The sequence below is a fragment of the Giraffa tippelskirchi genome, chromosome 13, assembly GCF_054371585.1.
Source record: "Giraffa tippelskirchi isolate mGirTip1 chromosome 13, T2T-mGirTip1v1.2.pri, whole genome shotgun sequence".
NCBI lineage: Eukaryota > Metazoa > Chordata > Mammalia > Artiodactyla > Giraffidae > Giraffa > Giraffa tippelskirchi.
Window position 1 is genome coordinate 75677022 of NC_137287.1, and position 18115 is coordinate 75695136.

Genomic DNA, 18115 nt, shown 5'->3' on the forward strand with positions numbered 1-18115 from the left:
GCAAAGTGAATCCAAACTCCCTTTTCATGCACTTTGAAGAGAAATGAGAGGTCGCTCTCTTAGACAAAGACTCAAGCTTTGGGTATTTCTCTTTGCCTGGATCTGCTCAGTTATAAAAATAGGGGATTGGATTATGTCTTTTCTTCTTTTTTAACTCTAAAATTATATTATTGCAGTGGTCCTACTTAACAAGTGTTAAATATTAAATAAATGTTTTTTGTGCTCAAATTCACGATAAAGACTACATTAAAATACTCCACTTTTACTGATGCTCCGAAGCATATTCTGAAATTCATTTGACTTCTAGTGACAGATCTGCAAACACATTAAGTGATCACTTCCATGATGGCTCTGTTTCTTTAAGAGACCTCGGTTGTTAAGTTGGAAGATCACTGAACCATATGAGGGTCAATAAAAGAATAAAGTCACTGGTGAGTGATTCGAGTACAAGGAACTTGACCCCAGTTCAGTATCTGTGCGTCCATATGCTGCTCGCAGTCAGAGGAGGAGAGTGTGGTCTCCGGGTGCTCAGCCTCCCAGGATGGCTTCGGGAAAACTAATCAAGCTGCTGGTGTTTGAGCTGCTTGAGTTTACCGCTTTCTGTGTTCCCACGTTGGTGATAATGGAACAATTTGCTGTTGCCTATTACACCACGAGGCATCCACCTGACAAAACACGTTATTGGCTGATTGTTTCCTGTTCAATTGCCTATGTAGCTTCAGTGACTCTCTTGATTTGGGTTCCTGTGAAAGTTCTCTTGTACAAGAAACGTCATCTTTACCAAAAAATCAAAGGATGGTGAGTAAAAAAATTCTTTTGTAGGGACTCCCTGGGATGCTTTCAAAGAGGTTGTCTCATGTTCTCTGGGCAAGGATGCTAGCGTAACACACAGGTGTGTAATGTGAGATTAAGGATAAGTAATAACCACTGTTAAGATCAATGTATTCATAGTTGTATGAAGTATGGAAGTATCTTCCATATTTTTTTAAAATATTTTTTTGATGTGGAATATTTCTTTAAAGTCTTTTCTGAATTTTTTATAATATTGCTTCTGTTTTATGTTTTGGTTTTTTGGCTATAAGATATGGGATCTTAGCTCCCTGACCAGGAATTGAACCCACACCTCCTGCATTTGAAGGCAAAGTCTTAACCATTGGACCACCAGGAAAGTCTCCTTCCATATTTTTTTTAAGAGTAATTTTTTTGCTGACTGATAATTGCAATTTACGTGTATTCCTAAGACTCTGATACTCTGAGTAGTGATTGTTTTTGTACTAATTCCTCTGTACACTAAAGTGCACAAAGTTATCATAGTTAATTTACAAGAATCATAATCATAAGATTCTAATATAGAATTTTTCTGTTGTATAAAGCTGAATGTAATGTCTAAAGCTGAAAGTAATGTCTAAATGTTTACATTGCAGTGTTTTGTAACTCTAAGGCATACTTTGATCATTAACCAACTAAAATTTTTAAGCAAACTGGTTCCTTTATTTAGATTTAAAAAATAATAATACTTTGATTGTATTGATAAATTCTATTACCTTGGTGGTGAGAAGGGTAAGTATTCAAATAATAATACAGAAATATTTTAAATAAATCAGGGCTTAATAAGGATTGAACTCATAGTTTAATGACTATATTGATCCATGTAAAAGTATTGAGAACAAATAATCTCTGGTCCTAATGTATTTTTCCTTTTAAATCTTCAGATCTGGTTCTTGTCATCTGAGATACATAGAATACACGTGAAAAGCAAGGAGCTGGGAATTTTAATTCAAGCAAAGGCAGAAATGTAAAAGTAATGGATACAGCTATACAGCTGTATAGTGAGAAACACTGTAGGGAAAGTGGGGCCAGGGAGGGTGGGGCCCAGGATCTGCTCTTTAGCGCCTGATACTTGATGTCACCCCTGAACCCACTGTGAGACTTTCAGTTCCTGGAGGGCAGATGTCCTGAGTGGTTTCAGAAAATCAATCATGTGGTTGGCATTGCTTTCATCAATGGGGTTTAGGTGTTTTCCAACCCTTGACCCAAATCCTCGAGATCAACTAAGCTGAGCTGGGCCCTCCACCCCTCATACCTGCTAGGAGTTGCTTCAACTGTTCAAGACTCCTGACCAGGCCAGGAAGTGTTTGAGGGGATAGGGAGGGTCTAAATGACAACAGGAGTAAACCAGTAGGAAGCTGGCCACTCCAGCCCATTGGCTTAATCCCTAGGACCTTTTAGGTCTGAATATCATTCAGGCAGCAAACCTTCCCATATTGCTTATTATTATTATGTGGGAGCTAAGATCCCACATGCTTCATGGTCAAAAAGCCAAAACATAAAACAGAAGCAATATGGTAACAAATTCAATAAAGACATTGAAAATGGTCCACCTAAAAAACTTGAAAAAATGTATTATTATTATTTTAAAATAATGTATCTAAAAATATTATTATTAAGCTATAATTACTTCTTTACCGATTACTTATTAGTACTATAAAATGAATCTATCAGTTTCATTTCATTGCATACCACCTTGTGAAGTATGTCTTTTTTTGAGTTTATCTTTATTATCCCCAAGAGGAAACTGAAGATTAGAGAGGTTAAGAAACCTACGTGGTCAGCTGACAAGTGAGTGAAAGGACTGGACTTTGGACCCAGGTCCATCTGATTCTGTGGTTGGGCCTTCTAACCACTACCCTAAACTGCTTCTTTGAAGGGTGAGGTCCCAGTCTCTGGGAGCAATTGAAAGTAAAGAAGAGAGCAGTCTTTCTGCTCCTTCGTGTTTGTGTTTTTCTTGTTGTTTTTGTTTGTACATCTGGCCCAGCTACTTCCCTTGTGCTAAGTTGTCTTGGGCTGTCACAATAATTACATCTTTCAGTGATTCCTTTTGGAAAATACTCTTCCAGTCTTTTATTTCTGTTTGTGGGTGTGGTTGGTCATGAATATTCTAAATAGTTTTAGGTGGGTGGCATGTTATCTATGATTTCAGTGAAACTGTTCCCTCCATGATCTCTTTTATGAGCCATTGTTATCTCTTACTGGCCTAGAAAAGAAGAAATTGTTACTGAGTACTATTCTAGGAGCCTTACACATTCCATACTGTTAGACTGTATAACAACCCAGTGAGGTATGCACTAATAGTCTTGTTGTACAGATGAAGAAATGGAAACTTGAGGAGGTGATTAACTTTGGCTAGTGATAAAGTTTATAACTGGTGGAGCTGGAATTTGTGAGCCCACAGTGGTCTGATTCTGTGCTGTTTCTTACACCTTATGCAACTTTTTAAATATTCTTTCTGACTTTGAATGCTAAGTATGTTTCAAAAAAAATGCAATTTTTCTAGTGTCATTAGGATACATCTTCCCAAAGATATATATTTGGATATTACATGTGATCCCCCGAAATGTGTATAGAATATTTTAATATATGTGGTAACATAGTATGTGTCATATAACTTGATTTCTAGAGGAAGATGATGCAAAAATCATTGCTATTACAGAAAATAGGAATTGAAAGTATGAATTATTTTTGAAGAATACTTAAATAGTTGTTTATGTGAGATTTCATAGATTCTTAGCTTTCACAGCTACATTGTTGATGGACCTATTTGAGAATCTCTCTGTACATCCACACTGGTGCCATGGGCCCTATGCGGCTGGTATTCAGGAAAGAGTGAATTATCCAGCTAGTGAATTCCTGACATTGTGGCTGAGGGGTGCAGACCTGAATTGAAATTCCAGCATCGGCCCTGATTGTGAGATCATCCTTTAAATTCTTTAAGTTTTAGTTTTCTCATGAGCAAAATGGGGACAACATAGTTTCTTTCTTGGGTTGTTTTAAGAAACTGAGTAAGATTATGCACGAAAACCTCCTAGCACATAGTAAGGACCCGGTGAATATTAGTGTTGTTATCTCAAGCTGAATTTAGTATCTCCATTGAAAACATGATCTGGTTTAATCCTCAGAATGACTCTAAGAAGTGATGATAAAACTGATGAAAATTCTAGAAGTGATACTCTGTGTATCCAGAGAATCTTCTAGGTTTCTTTTATCCTTTGAGAGTCAGTCAGTTCAGTTGCTCAGTTGTGTCCGATTCTTTGCAACCCCATGAATCGCAGCACACCAGGCCTCCCTGTACATCACCAACTCCTGGAGTTTACCTAAACTCATGTCCATCAAGTCGGTGATACCATCCAGCCATCTCATCCTCTGTCATCCCCTTCTCCTCCTGCCCTCAATCCTTCCCAACATCAGGGTCTTTTCCAATGAGTCAACTCTTCACATGAGGTGGCCAAAGTATTGGAGTTTCAGCTTCAACATCAGTCCTTCCAATGAACACCCAGGACTGATCTCCTTTAGGATGGACTGGTTGGATCTCCTTGCAATCCAAGGGACTCTCAAGAGTCTTCTCCAACACCACAGTTCAAAAGCATCAATTCTTCAGCGCTCAGCTTTCTTTATGGTCCAACTCTCACATCCATACATGACCACTGGAAAAACCATAGCCTTGACTAGACGGACCTTTGTTGGCAAAGTAATGTCTCTGCTTTTTAATATGCTATCTAGGTTGGTCATAACTTTCCTTCCAAGGAGTAAGCGTCTTTTAATTTCATGGCTACAGTCACCATCTGCAGTGATTTTGGAGCCCAAAAAAATAAAGTCTGACACTGTTCCCACTGTTTTCTCATCTATTTCCCATGAAGTGATGGGACCAGATGCCATGATCTTAGTTTTCTGAATGTTGAGCTTTAAGCTAACTTTTTCATTCTCCTCTTTCACTTTCATCAAGGGGCTTTTTAGTTCCTCTTCACTTTCTGCCATAAGGGTGGTGTCATCTGCATATCTGAGGTTATTGATATTTCTCCCAGCAATCTTGATTCCAGCTTGTGCTTCTTCCAGCCCAGAGTTTCTCATGATGTACTCTGCATATAAGTTAAATAAGCAGGGTGACAAATGAGAGTAGTGAAGGTCAATAGAGTGAAATGATGAATATCTTATATTTTGTGATTCTGTTCTATACATAGCACGATTCTATTTATTTTTTAGAATTGAAGAATGGTGGCTCAGATGGTAAAGAATCTGCCTGCAATGCAGGAGACCTGGCTTTGATCTCTAGGTCAGGAAGATCCCCTGGAGAAGGGAATGACTACCCACTCCAGTATTCTTGCCTGGAAAATTCCATGGACAGAAGAGCCTGGGGGGGCTAAAGTCCATGGGGTTGCAAAGAGTTGGATATGACTGAGTGACTAACACTTTCACTTTTCATGGTTGATTTATAATATTGTGTTAATTTCTGCTGTACAACAAAGTGATTCAATTATACATATATATACATATTTTTATATTCTTTTCCATTATGGTTTGTTTCAGGATATATATTTTATTTAATTTGGCTCTGCCAGGTCTTAGTTCTGGCATGTGAAATCTTCAATTATTGCAGCATGCAGGATCTAGTTTCCTGTCCAGGGATCCAACTTGGGCCCCCTGCACTGAGAGTGTGGAGTATTAGCCACTGGACCACTAGGGAAGTCTCTATCTCAGGATATTGAATATAGTTCCTTGTGGTATACAATAGGACCTTGTTGTTTATCCATACTATATATAATAGTTTACAGCTGTTAATGCCACATTCCCAATCCAGTCCTCCCCCAATCCTCTCCCTCTTGGCAACCACCAGACTGTTCTCTACTAGAGTGTGATTTTATGTTTCATTTTCTCATTTGACCTGCACTCAGTGTTGTAAAGTTGAGGGAATGGATATAACTATCATTTTATAAGGGAGGAAACAAGGTCAGAAAGTTTAGGGCACACTCTAAACCAACAGAAGTCTGAACTTTAATCCGGTGTTCTTTCTTTCACTCTTGTTAAACACTTCCTCATTCTTTTGGAATGACTGTTCTTTTTAGGGATGCCTGTCATAATTTATGATAGACTAGGGACATGGTTTGAGGAAAAGAAGAAAAACTATTTATATACACACCAAATTTTATATCCCAGTAAATAAGAGGAAACTTTATCTAGGATATCAGGGAATGGGTGAAACCATAGAACTAGTGACTAATCAGTGAATGGGTGAAACCGTTGAGCTACAGACTAACTTGAAACTGAAGTAGATTTCCTCAGAGAGGGTACCTTGGGAAAGGATAACCCTAGAAGACTTTTAGGGGTTCCCAGGCTGGATTAGGGTGATATTTTAGGAATTCTATCGAGTCTTGCAGAGTATGATTCCTTTAGTCAGCCATCCCCAACCTTTGTGGCACCAGGGACTGGTTTCATGGAAGACAATTTTTCCATGGACCAAGATGGTGGGGGTATGGTTTTGTGATGACTCAAGCACATTACATTTATTGTGTACTTTATTTCTATTATTATTACATCAGCTCCACCTCAGAGCATCAGACATTAGATCCTGGAGGTTGGGGACCCTTGCCTCAGACCACTACCTGTCGGCCCTCCTGGGCTGTGCCAAGTTGAAAAGACTCCAATTGGAACATTTTCCTTTGTTGACATCCTTAACTTACACTGCAAGATTTGCTGTTGATTTGTTTCTGGTGGCAGTGGAAGTCATAGCAGTAATAGTTCTAGTTGTCATCATAGTAAAATAAGAGTAAATATTGATTGAACAATTATTATGTACCAAGAAGAGTTGTAAACACACTGCCTGTGTTATTTTAGTTAATTCTCTAACTTTTATGAAGAACATTTACAGTGTTCATTTTATGAGTGAGGAAATTGGGGCACAGGGGTTAAAAGACCACCTGGCCAGTGAGTAGGGAGTCAAGACCGACCCCATTTGTCTCGAGTCTGAGCACCTTAATGGTGTGCAGCAACACACATGAGTAAGTGACTAGCTCATCCAAGGAGGCAGAGCTCACTCTTTCCAGCACCTCCGAGAAGGTCATGGGTGAATTGCCAGGAGATAACCAGTTACTTCTTAACTGCTTAACAGTTACTTCTTCCCAGAGAACCTTCTTTCTCTCAGTCTGTCATCTTCTGAAAACCTCAAGACTGATCATTTTCTTGTCCTTGACCACAGGCTTCTCTGCTTGTCCCACCACCTCCAGTCAGTCAGCAGGAGTGGATTCACTTTTGCTTTTCTCTCTTGCATATGCAGTCAGTCACCAGATTCCATGAGTTCTTCCTCTTTCATCTCTATCGACTCAGCATCTTGTTCTCATGACTGTCTTCCTCACTCCAGTCAGGCACTGCTTTCGAGGGCCACTGTGCACTTGAGTCTCTGGCATGGCTCGCCAACTTTTGATCTATTCACGTCCAGCGTCAGATCCCTTGTTCTGGTCGCTTTTTCTCAAGGAGGCACGGAGAGCGTTTTATGAACCTCCTGGGGCTCTGAAGACCTTCACCAACAGCTGTCCTTGCCTTTTGCCTCTCTGTCCCTCTCATCCCCTCCATGTCCTTGTTGACAGAGTAATAACCTTCTTGAAAAATATTGCCTGCATTTCAGTTCCATCTCTAAAACTCTACTCTTCCCCTTGCTTTTAGAATTCAGTGTTGGAATCATCTGAAAGCTGAAGACACCGTAGTGTCCATCTATCACACTATTTCTCACAATACAGACAATCCACCTCTGATTTTAAAGGAGCTTCATGACTTTTTGTGTCTCTAATTATTAGAATGTGTTGTGTTGTGCTTGCTCGCTCAGTTGTGTCCAACTCTTTGGGCTCCATAGACTGTATCCCACCAGGCTCCACTGCCCATGGAATTTTTCAGGCAAGAATACTAGAGAAGGTTGCCATTTCCTTCTCCAGAGGATCTTTCTGACCCAAGGATTGCACCCACATCTCTTGCATCTCCTGCATTGGCAGCAGATTCTTTACTACTAGTGGCACTTGGGAAGCAATTATGAGAATAGCCTTCCTTATTTCCTTGTATTGAAATAAACTCTGCCATGTGCAGCCTCCTTCCTGTCTTCTTTGTAGATGTCACATCCTGTGCCCTGCCTTAGATGCCAATGAATTTGGCCATGGCTGGGAGCCCTACGCATTGCCCCCTGATTTTCCCTTTTTATTGCTTTTCTTTTTTATGTGTCAAGCATTTTAACTTGGAGGTTGCATATTTTAATTTGCATAGAAAAGTTTGGCTTCTGGGAATACCCTGTCCAGTGGTTTGGACTCCATGCTGTAACCACAGGGAGCACATATTCAATCCCTGGTTGGGGAACTAAGATCCCAGATGCTGCATGGTGGGGCTAAAAGATTTTTTAAAAAGAAGAAGAAAAAGAAAATTTTGGCTTCAATCAATCAATCAGCCAATTTTCACTGATTCGACACTCACCAATTTCAGAGTACTGTCTTTGTTAAGAAATTTTGCTGGCATGGCTACCAGCAACTAATTAGCCACATGTAATGGTCACTCTCAGTAGCATGACATTTTTTTCTTCCTTTAAAAAAAAAAATTATTGGAGTATAGTTGATTTACAGTGTTCTGTTATTTTCAGGTGTACAGCAAAGTGATTCAGCTATACGAATACATATGTCTCCTTTTATTGCTTTTCAAGCTCTCTCGTTGGCTCTCATAAACTGTCGCTTGTGTGATGACAACTCTCCACATTGTGGAGACAGGGTGACTTCCTGTCTGAGCTCACTGTGTTTATACTGAAGCTTTTCAAATATTTGAAGATGGGCTCATCACAGCCATTTCAGCCACATCCCATTTAGCCTGCTAAGAAGTTTTCTCCAGTGTCCAAGTCCCATCAGTTATTCTCTGCGTCCTGTGATTTCTGGACCTTTTATTCTTCGTGATGTCTCCTTGGGATGCTAGCTGACTTGTTAATGTCTGAGTGTACTCTCCATGATACCACAAACCTTCAATTTATTACAGAGCACAGTAATGTGAAACGCAGCAAAACAAGGTCTGCCTGTATGTTGGTTTTAGCCAGCAGTTCTAAGGTTTAAGGCTTGACAACCAACCTCTTTGTGTGGACACTCTGTCCTCTGGACCTATCAGGGTGAGGGCTCCACCCTCTGGGCCATGGGCAGCAGGCCTGCTGTCTGCATCTGAGGAGGGAACCCCTGGGCCCATGGCAGCAGTGGCAGCTTCTCTGGCCTCTGTGGCATCATCAGAGTCATTCTTCCCTTTTCTTAATGATGGCACATCTTTGCAGCCAAATGGCTCTGTATTGGGCTTACCAGATGGCTCAGTGGTAAAGAATCCACCTGCCAATGCAGGAGATGTGGATTCAATCCTAGGGTCGGTAAGATCCTTTGGAGAAGGAAATGGCAGCCCACTCCAGTATTCTTGCATGGGAAATTTCATGGTCAGAGGAACCTGGTGGGCTACAGTCTATAGAGTTGCAAGGAATTGGACAGGACTGAGCATGCACACATGGCACAGCTCTATATTAGCCCGTTTCCTGCCTATCGTATCCTGGAAGTCTCACAGCCTTTCTTCATTTTGTCCTGTCTCTGTCGCCCTTCAATGAAAGCTGTTAGTGTTTCTGCTGAGATTGTTGATTGGATTCACAAGCCACACCCTTAGTGTTTTCTCCAGAATGTGCTCTCTCATCTTTTCTGCCTCTTTTGCAATATGGATATGAATGTGTCAAAGAAAATAAGACGGTATGTTCTTAGCTAGGTGTATCTATTGCCTGTGTGCTCAGTTGCTTAGTCGTGTCTGACTCTTTGAGGCCCCATGAACTATAGCCTGCCAGGCTCCTCTGTCCATGGAATTTTCCAGAAAAGAATACTGGAGTGTGTTGCCGTTTCCTACTCTGAGGTATGTAAATTGCTAAATCAAAATTTTAAAAGAATGTGGATAACTGTCTTTCAGCCTCATTACTTTGTTGTATAAGTCTATGTATTTTATGCACTTAAAAATTCTATTCTGAGAAGTGTCCATAGGATTTACCAGATTCCCAGAAAGTCTATTGTATAAAAATGGTTTGGAAATATTGTTCTAAATGCTGGAGATAAAGTAATGAACAACTCAGATAAGGCACCTTGTCCCATGGAACTTACCTTGGATGTAGGCAAACAGAAGTCAGACATGAAAGATCTATGATCTAGACTAGGTCTATCATCCAGACACTCCCTGTCAAAAAAGAATAGCCAGTGTAAATCTGGAAGGTGGGGCAAGGTTGGTATGATCACAGAAGAACAAGATGTTATTAGTATGTTATTAGATGTTATTAGTATAGTGGGGTTAAGTAGATGTTGGGGAAGGGGCAGATCATTCTAAGTGAAGAGAGTAAAAGAAATAAGAGAAACCACATCATGGAGAACATGTAGACAATGGTGCTAGGTTCCAATTTTATTTTAATTACTTATCCACTGGAGATTTTTAGAAAATTGATTAAATCCACAAATAAGTATATTTTGTGGTAAAATACACCTATCATAAAACTTACCATCTTAATGATTTTTAAATGCAGAGCTCATGGGCATTAAGTACATCTACATTGGTGTGCTACCATCTATCCACAGAAACTTCTTCATCTGGAAAAACTGAAGCTCTATAGCCATTAAACATTAACTCCCCACTCCCCACTCCTCCCAGCCCTGGTGATTTTGAGCTGAGTAGTAAGATGTGTTTTACGTTTACAAAATTAGACATTTGCTTTATGGGAAAAATATTGCTTGGCAAGAATAGAAACACTAACAGGAAACTGGTTACGAAGCACTGCAGATAAGAGATGATAGTGAGTGAGCTACTGTGTTAGCGGACGATGATTTGAAATGCACTTTGGCAGTAAATCATGCAGGTTTGGATGATTGACTGGAATGAGTATGGGTTCTTTTTCAGGCCTGTTAAGCCTGAGTTGTCTATTAGACATCCAATGGAGGTACCAAATAGATAGGTGGGTGTCCAACTCCAGATCTCAGGACAGAGGCCATTGTATGCATTCTAGAATCTATTTGCAAGTCCTGGGCGAGTGGGTGGTGTTTAAATGATGGGATTGGCCAAGATAATCAAGGGAAATAACACAGATAAAGAAGAGGTGCCAGAATAATTCCTGAGGTGCTCTTAAAGGTGACGCTGAGAAGACGACTCTGTGAATGCCCTTGCCAGCCTCAGAGAGCTGAGTGCTTCAAGGAATCTCCATCTGGGCTGCGAGAAAGAGGCAAAGCTACCAGTTTCAAAACTTCATCATACCTCTGGTTTTAGCAGGTTGTTCTGGGTCTGGCTATGAGAGTTGGGCTATCTCACCCCTATCTTATGTCTATACCTAGAAAATCTAGGATGGGGCTGGAGTAGAGGGATATGGCAGGCAGCAATTCTTAGTGTTCTGAAAGACTCCAGCACTGTGTGCTTAAACACACACTGTCCTATAAACATAATTAGTATAATATATATTTAACTAAGGAGACAGGAGGTAAATAGTTCATTATAGAAAAATTTGAGTGTATTTTACAGTATCTTCCTGTAAATTGATGACGGTAAATATATGTGTTAATTCTCTCTGTCACAAAATATTTATATGTTATATCTCAATAACTATTTGATTGCTTGATTGTGCAAGGCTTAAAAAGTGAAAGTGTTAGTCACTCAGTTGTGTCCAACTCTTTGTGACCACATGATCTGTCCATGGAATTCTCCAGGCAAGGCTTAAAAGGTGGTCCAAAAACAAATATGAAAAACTATGTGATTTTTATGTATTAATATACATGTATATATATATATATATATACAAAAAACTTTTTCCCCTCAGGTAAGAAAAATCCAGATGTTTTCACTTTGTCACCTTTAACTAATGGTATATGGTTTCTAATTTATTTTTTGAAAGATCAGTTTTGTAGAATGTGGTATAGTATCCCTAGAGAGAGTCATGCTGTTCTTTTTTTTTCTACTGGTCACCAGAGCCTGACGTGTTGGACAGGCTTCTAATGAATGAATTATGAAAATACTGAATGTCATTTGTCTTGCACTGTGATGCTTTTAGCCATCGATAGTTTGTTAATTATTTGGAAACCTTTCACCCTCTTATTCTAGAAAAACATCCTGGCTTTTTGTGTGTTCCCCTTTGCCATACTCAAATGTTTGGGAAATGGAAATAGGGAAGCAGTGGCTTCTTAGAAAAACTATAAAGGAGTGCAGGAACTGCATAATTGGCAAAATGTAACAGGAACTGTTGATCTTGTACATTATTGCTTTTGCTTATTTTTTCTCCTTTGCTAGGAGACCTGTTATGATGATGTGTGTAGTACTCACCACGCTTCCCAGCTTCAGCTTTTCTATAGCAGTGACTGAGGTATGGAATTTTGATTTCTTCTCCTGCCTGTAAGATTTTGAGATTTTAGAATGTCCCCTTGTTCTTAAAATTGCACAGAATGGTATGCCCAACAAGTTTCTTAAAGTTGATTTTCTCCTTAGATCATTGTTATCTCTGTGATTGTGGAGGAAGGTCTAGCAGCCAATTTTTTAAAATCGACTGTGTTTGTGTAGGGGTGTGGGGAGAAAGGAATGTCACTTGAAAATAATAAAAAAGCAAGGAATTTGAGAGAAGATCCACATTTTGTTTCTTCTAACCTGATGTTTTTCATGAGTGTTCTTGGTTCTAAAGAGAATAGAACAGTATCTCAGGGAACAACCACTCACATGATAAGACCTTTGGTAAGATATGTGTTGCCAAATAATTTGCATGTGATATGTATTTGAAAATAAATTTGAATTTATGTTTCAACCAAAGGCAGCTCCCAAGGGACTCTGATGGATGGGTGTCTGCAGGACAGGAATATTATAGATACAACTTTCAGGCTGTGAGAACTCTTATTACCCAGATAGTTCAAAGCAGAATGCCCTGCTGATCTTATTATTTGTAAGGTGCTTGAAAGATGTAATTTTTTAATTTATTAATAAAATTTTCATTTACATGTTGAGTAGATAGTCACTAAGTGCATATTACATGAAATTAGATCCTGCGGTTAGAGCACTCAGAAAGTTTGACAGTCTCTGGCCTTCAGTGAGCTTCCCTGGTGGCTCAGCAGTAAAGAATCTGCCTGCAATGCAGGAGCCTCAGGAGACGTGGGTTCGATCTCTGGGTCAGATAGATCCCCTGGAGAAGGGAATGGCAACCTGCTCCAGTATTCTTGCCTGGAGAATTCCATGGACAGAGGAGCCTGGTGGGCTATAGTCCATGGGGTCGCAAAGAGTTGGACACGACTGAAGCGACAACACGCATGCACAGCCTTTGGTAATTTTTTAACTGATGGTAGACAGCAAAAAAACAGGCGGTTAAGAGTAGGTCTACTTAGTGCTATAAGAGAGATGTATACCGGGTAATGGATGACACCATTAGAATGTGTCCTACATGTAGCATTAGGACAATATATGAACACACAGAGTATCCTCAGAAGGCTACAGAGATGGACTTTACATCAAACTGCAACACACAAATATTTTAATCTTGATTTGTCATTTTCTCTTCCTTCCCCACCAGTGACCTTATAAAGCACTTGGGAGGTTCCTACGAGCTTCAAAAATTCAGGGTATGACCTTTCAAGGAACACTACTATCACAGTGATGCACTATCTATGGTTTGCCCTTTTGGGCCAAATTTCTCATTATGTTTCACCCATTGTTGCATATTTTTCTTTACTTTTTTCTTATTTTTCACTGAGGTGTAACACACAAACAGAAAAGTTCATACAATATAGACAATATTAATGTAATACTACAAAGGAAGCCCCTGTGGAAACATTACTCAGTTCAAAAAATAAAACTTCACCAGCTCCCTAAAGGCCATCTCTGTTGGCTACCTTTCCTTCTATCCCAAAGGTCACTTCTACCTTACTTCTAATATCACAGGTTAGTTTATCTGTTTTTGAAAGCTTTATAAAAGGAAATCAAATTGTTATCTATCTATGATCTTTCTGTCTGTGTATCTTTTATTCAAAATATGGGCTATTCTTGTTTTTCTGTTTAGATGTAGTTCATTCATTTTCATTTTTTATTCCTGTACAGTATTTCATTTTACAAATATATCACGCTCTATCAGTTCTGCTCTATGTTATTTTATTTTTTGGCCGCTCCACCTGGCTGGTGGGATGTCGGTTCCCTGCCCAAGGACTGAACCCGGACTGTAGCAGTGGAAGTCTGGAATCCTAACCACTTGGCTACCAGGGAACTCCCATCAGTTATACTCTCGATGGTCATTTCAGTTTCCAGTTTTTGCTGCTGTGAACATCCTTAAACATGTCTTTTGGTGCCATATATAAGCATTTGGGTTGGTTAAATGTGCAGGAGTAGAATTGATGGATCACAAGATGTTCAAGTACTCAATTATAACTAACAGTGTCAGTTTTTCAAAGAGATTATATTAATTTAGACTTCCACTAGCAGAGAATGAGCAGTCTTTGTGTTCCCCATCCTCAGTAGCACTTGCATTGTCAGCCTTTTTATTTTAACCATTCTGGCGAGAATATTATTGAATTTCATTATAGTTTTCAATTTCATTTCCCCAATAATTAATGAGATTGAGCATATTTTTCATTCCATTTTTTTTCTGTGTTGCTTATCTTTTAAAAATTGATTTGGAGGAATTATTTATATATTCAGATTTCAGGCTCTTCGTTGATTTTATGTATTGCAAACATCTTCTCATTCTGTGACTTCATGCTCTTAATTGTATATTTTGATGGAGAGAAGCTTTTAATTTTAAAATAGTCCACTGCATCACTTTATTTGCTGTATTTTCTTTTGGTTACTAGTTAGAAACAATTTTGTCATATTGTGAATCTGAGCCTTGAACTCCTAAAGATAGTCTCCTATATAACATTTTGAAATTCTCTTTGAACTTCACAATCTACCTGTAACTAATTTTTGTGTGTGTTGTGCAGCAAGGGATTGTTTTTTTTCCCCAAATAATATCTAATAGACTGAGCACCATTTTTTAAAATGTCTGTCCTTGTCACATTTCTCTGTAGTTAATAAATCAGATGTGTGTGTTCATAGTCTATTCTGAGCTTTCTGTTCTGTTCCACGGCCTACTTTTCTATTCCTGTGCCAACACTACAATATCTTAATTCTTACGTGTTTATAATAACTCTTTGTATCCAGAAGAGTAAACCTTCCTGTTTTCCTTTTCTTCTAGAATGTCTTGCTTTTTGTATTTTTTTCCCACTTTTTTAAATTGAAAGATAATTGCTTTACAGAATTTTGCTGTTTTCTGCCGAATATCAGCATGAATCAGCCACAGGTATACATATGTCCCCTCCCTCTTGAACCTCCTTCCTATCTTCCTCCCCATCCCACCCCTCTAGGTCCCTCTAGTCCCTGTTTGAGTTCCTTGAGTCATACACCAATCCCATTGACTATCTATTTTACATATGGTAATGTAAGTTTCCATGTTATTCTCTCCATACATCTCACCCTCTCCTTCTTCCTCTCCCCTCCGTGTCCATAAGTCTCTTCTCTATGTTTCTCCATTGCTGCCCTGAAAATAAATTCATCAGTACCATCTTTCTAGATTCCATATATATATGTTAGTATACAATATTTATCTTTCTCTTTTGATTTACTTCACTCTGTATAATAGGCTCTAGGTTCATCCACCTCATTAGAACTGACTCAAAAATATTCCTTTTTATGGCTGAGTAATATTCCATTGTATATATGTACCACAGCTTCTTTATCCATTCATGTGTTGATGGACATCTAGGATGCTTCCATGTTCTAGCTATTGTCAATAGTGCTGCAATGAACATTGGGGTACATGTATCTTTTTCAATTTTGGTTTCCTCAGGGTATATGCCTAGGAGTTTGCATATGACACAGGACATTGCTGTGTCATATGGTGGTTTTATTCCTAGTTTTTTAAGGAATCTCCATATTCATTTTAGAATCAGCTTGTCATTTTCCACAGAAAAGTTGGAATTTTATTGAGATTGTAACAAATGGTATCATTTTTAAAAATCTTATATTATAGCTCTTCTGTTTTTGTATGAGGAAATAGTTTATCCTTTTGGGGGAGATTTTGTCCATTTACAATCATATAGTCTATGAATAATGACATTTTGCTTCTCTTTTTTCCTAATACTTAAACACTGTTTCTTTCTCTCGCTTCATTATACTGGCTAGGACTTCAGTACAGTGTTGAATAGAAATGGTAATGGCGTAACCTTTGGTTTATTCTAGTCCTCAGAGGTATTGAAAACTCTTAATGTACTGCAGTTAACTTGATATTTGCCATAGGTTTTTTGTGGCTACCTTAAACTGATGAAGCAAGTGCTCCAAAGCCTAGCTGGGTTTACCCAGCTCTCTCTTCTTAGAAGACCTTACACTCTAATATTTGTCTCCCTACCTCTTTGAGCTAGGACTCTCAGAGGCTCTGTTTAGCTGTTGGGTTGGGAGAGAGTCCTTGTTCCACTATTCCAGGAGCCTACTGTTAAATTTTAATGCACATTTACTGAACTCTGTCTTTAACTGATAGAGTTCTGTCTTCCATTAACATGGATCCTAATGACATCTTTAGAAATGGTTCAAAACTTTGTGGGATTGAACACCTAAAAAGCTGAAAACCATGCTTCTAATCTTTTAGCAAATGTATGCATAATTAATTTAGCACTTCTTTCAGACTCCTCAAAGAATTGTGAACAAAGAAAGTGCAAAAATTTAATGCTTCTTAATGGTCTTCTGAAAACAGGTTCAAAAGAATATTAATGGTTCCACTGATATCTTACCGGATATGTTACCTGACCTGCCAGTCTCCCTAGTTCTGACTTGCTTGATTGTGGTTGATATTATTGAAAAACTCAGGATATATCCTCTTAGAGGGAGGCAAAAGAGTAAGTATTCTTTTAAATACAAATATTTTTTAAAAGTTTAACATATAATTCAACTTTCTCCCATTCTGTTATCTGTTGACATGTTTCATGATATTTTTTAAGAGCTAACATTATAGTTAGAAGATTACAAATGAAGATATCTAAATACCATTATTTTTAAACCTACTTTGATAGCTATACAGTTCTTTTCATTTCTTTTTTTTTATTTTGATAGTACTGATAAATGAATAAACTTACTAAATATTGACTACTAAATCTTTAATGTTTACTCTAACAAGAAAATTACCTAAGTAAATTATTACACATTTGTATTTTAGGAACTCTCTCAAAACCTTAAGTTTAGATGAATAAGTAAGGAGCTTAGTCTGGACACAACTGAGTGACTAACACACTTTTTATCCCAGATACTTTTGATACGGGAATTAATATGACTACTGAAGATATTTCCTGGAGATTTATGTTGCTTTATAATTGTGAATTGTCAAAATGCTGAAGATTACCAAGATATGCCACATTTTTCCAAAGGGAACAGTTGAAACTAAATATTGATTGGCCTTTTTAAAAAAGTATTTTGTTAACTGAATATTTTGTTTGGTTGGTCATAAGTTCCCTCCACTTTAGTTTTATGTGATGGTATCTGTGTTCGGTGTACAATATTTGCATGGTGTGGTTATTGAATGGCAAAGGTTTTGCATTTGAAATGGGTAAGTTTTGTTCATCACTCCCTGACTGATGGGGTGGATGGGGGTAAATTGAGTGAGTCATAGGAGAATGCTTTGGGATAATAAGGTGACTACTACAACCAGGAAGGAAAACACTAGACAATCATTTCTTATGACTGAGGGGTGAGCCACCACCCCTTCCTTATGGAAGAGTGAGCCAACACCCCTCTAGTCACTCTTGCTCCTCAGTTTGAAAAGCAGAACTGAATTGGAGGCCACCATGAAATCTGAGACTCTGAGCTTCATATTTTGCACTTTGGCCTTTGGTGGGGAATCAGAGGCTGTTATGTTTAAAATAACACAAGTGATAAGGCAGAGAAGATGACAGTGGCAGCCAATGAGTCTGTGGAGGAAAAGGTACTCCCAAGGTACACCTGGCTTCCAGAACTGAGTGTTTTGTCTTAAATTGAGGTGGTTTGAGAATTGTCAAACCTTGACTACTTTTCTAGACTCCTTAATGACACAAGCCTATTTTGAAATTGAACTGTTTTTAATGAGTCTGTATTTTCCATGTGAATGTGAACTTTCTAAGTTTTAGTGAAAATTCTTTTTTTTAAATGCACATATATATTTTTGAGCATAAGTTACTGGTATTTTATATTTTAAGTGATGAATTGGTCTTTTAAAGGGAAAATTTCCTTGTATTCAGAACTAATGCTGAAA

At 38.5% G+C, this 18115-nt stretch overlaps 1 protein-coding gene across 1 annotated transcript in view; it reads left to right on the forward strand.

The window, feature by feature from the left end:
• The first annotated feature begins 541 nt into the window (after nucleotides 1-541).
• TMEM236 (transmembrane protein 236) overlaps nucleotides 542-18115 on the forward strand; it is a 38886-nt gene continuing 21312 nt past the window's right edge. Inside the window, exons 1-3 of the mRNA XM_081553794.1 lie at nucleotides 542-798; nucleotides 12124-12196; nucleotides 16589-16730. Coding sequence (XP_081409920.1) covers nucleotides 542-798; nucleotides 12124-12196; nucleotides 16589-16730 — 472 coding nt within the window. The remainder of the gene's footprint in view (nucleotides 799-12123; nucleotides 12197-16588; nucleotides 16731-18115) is intronic.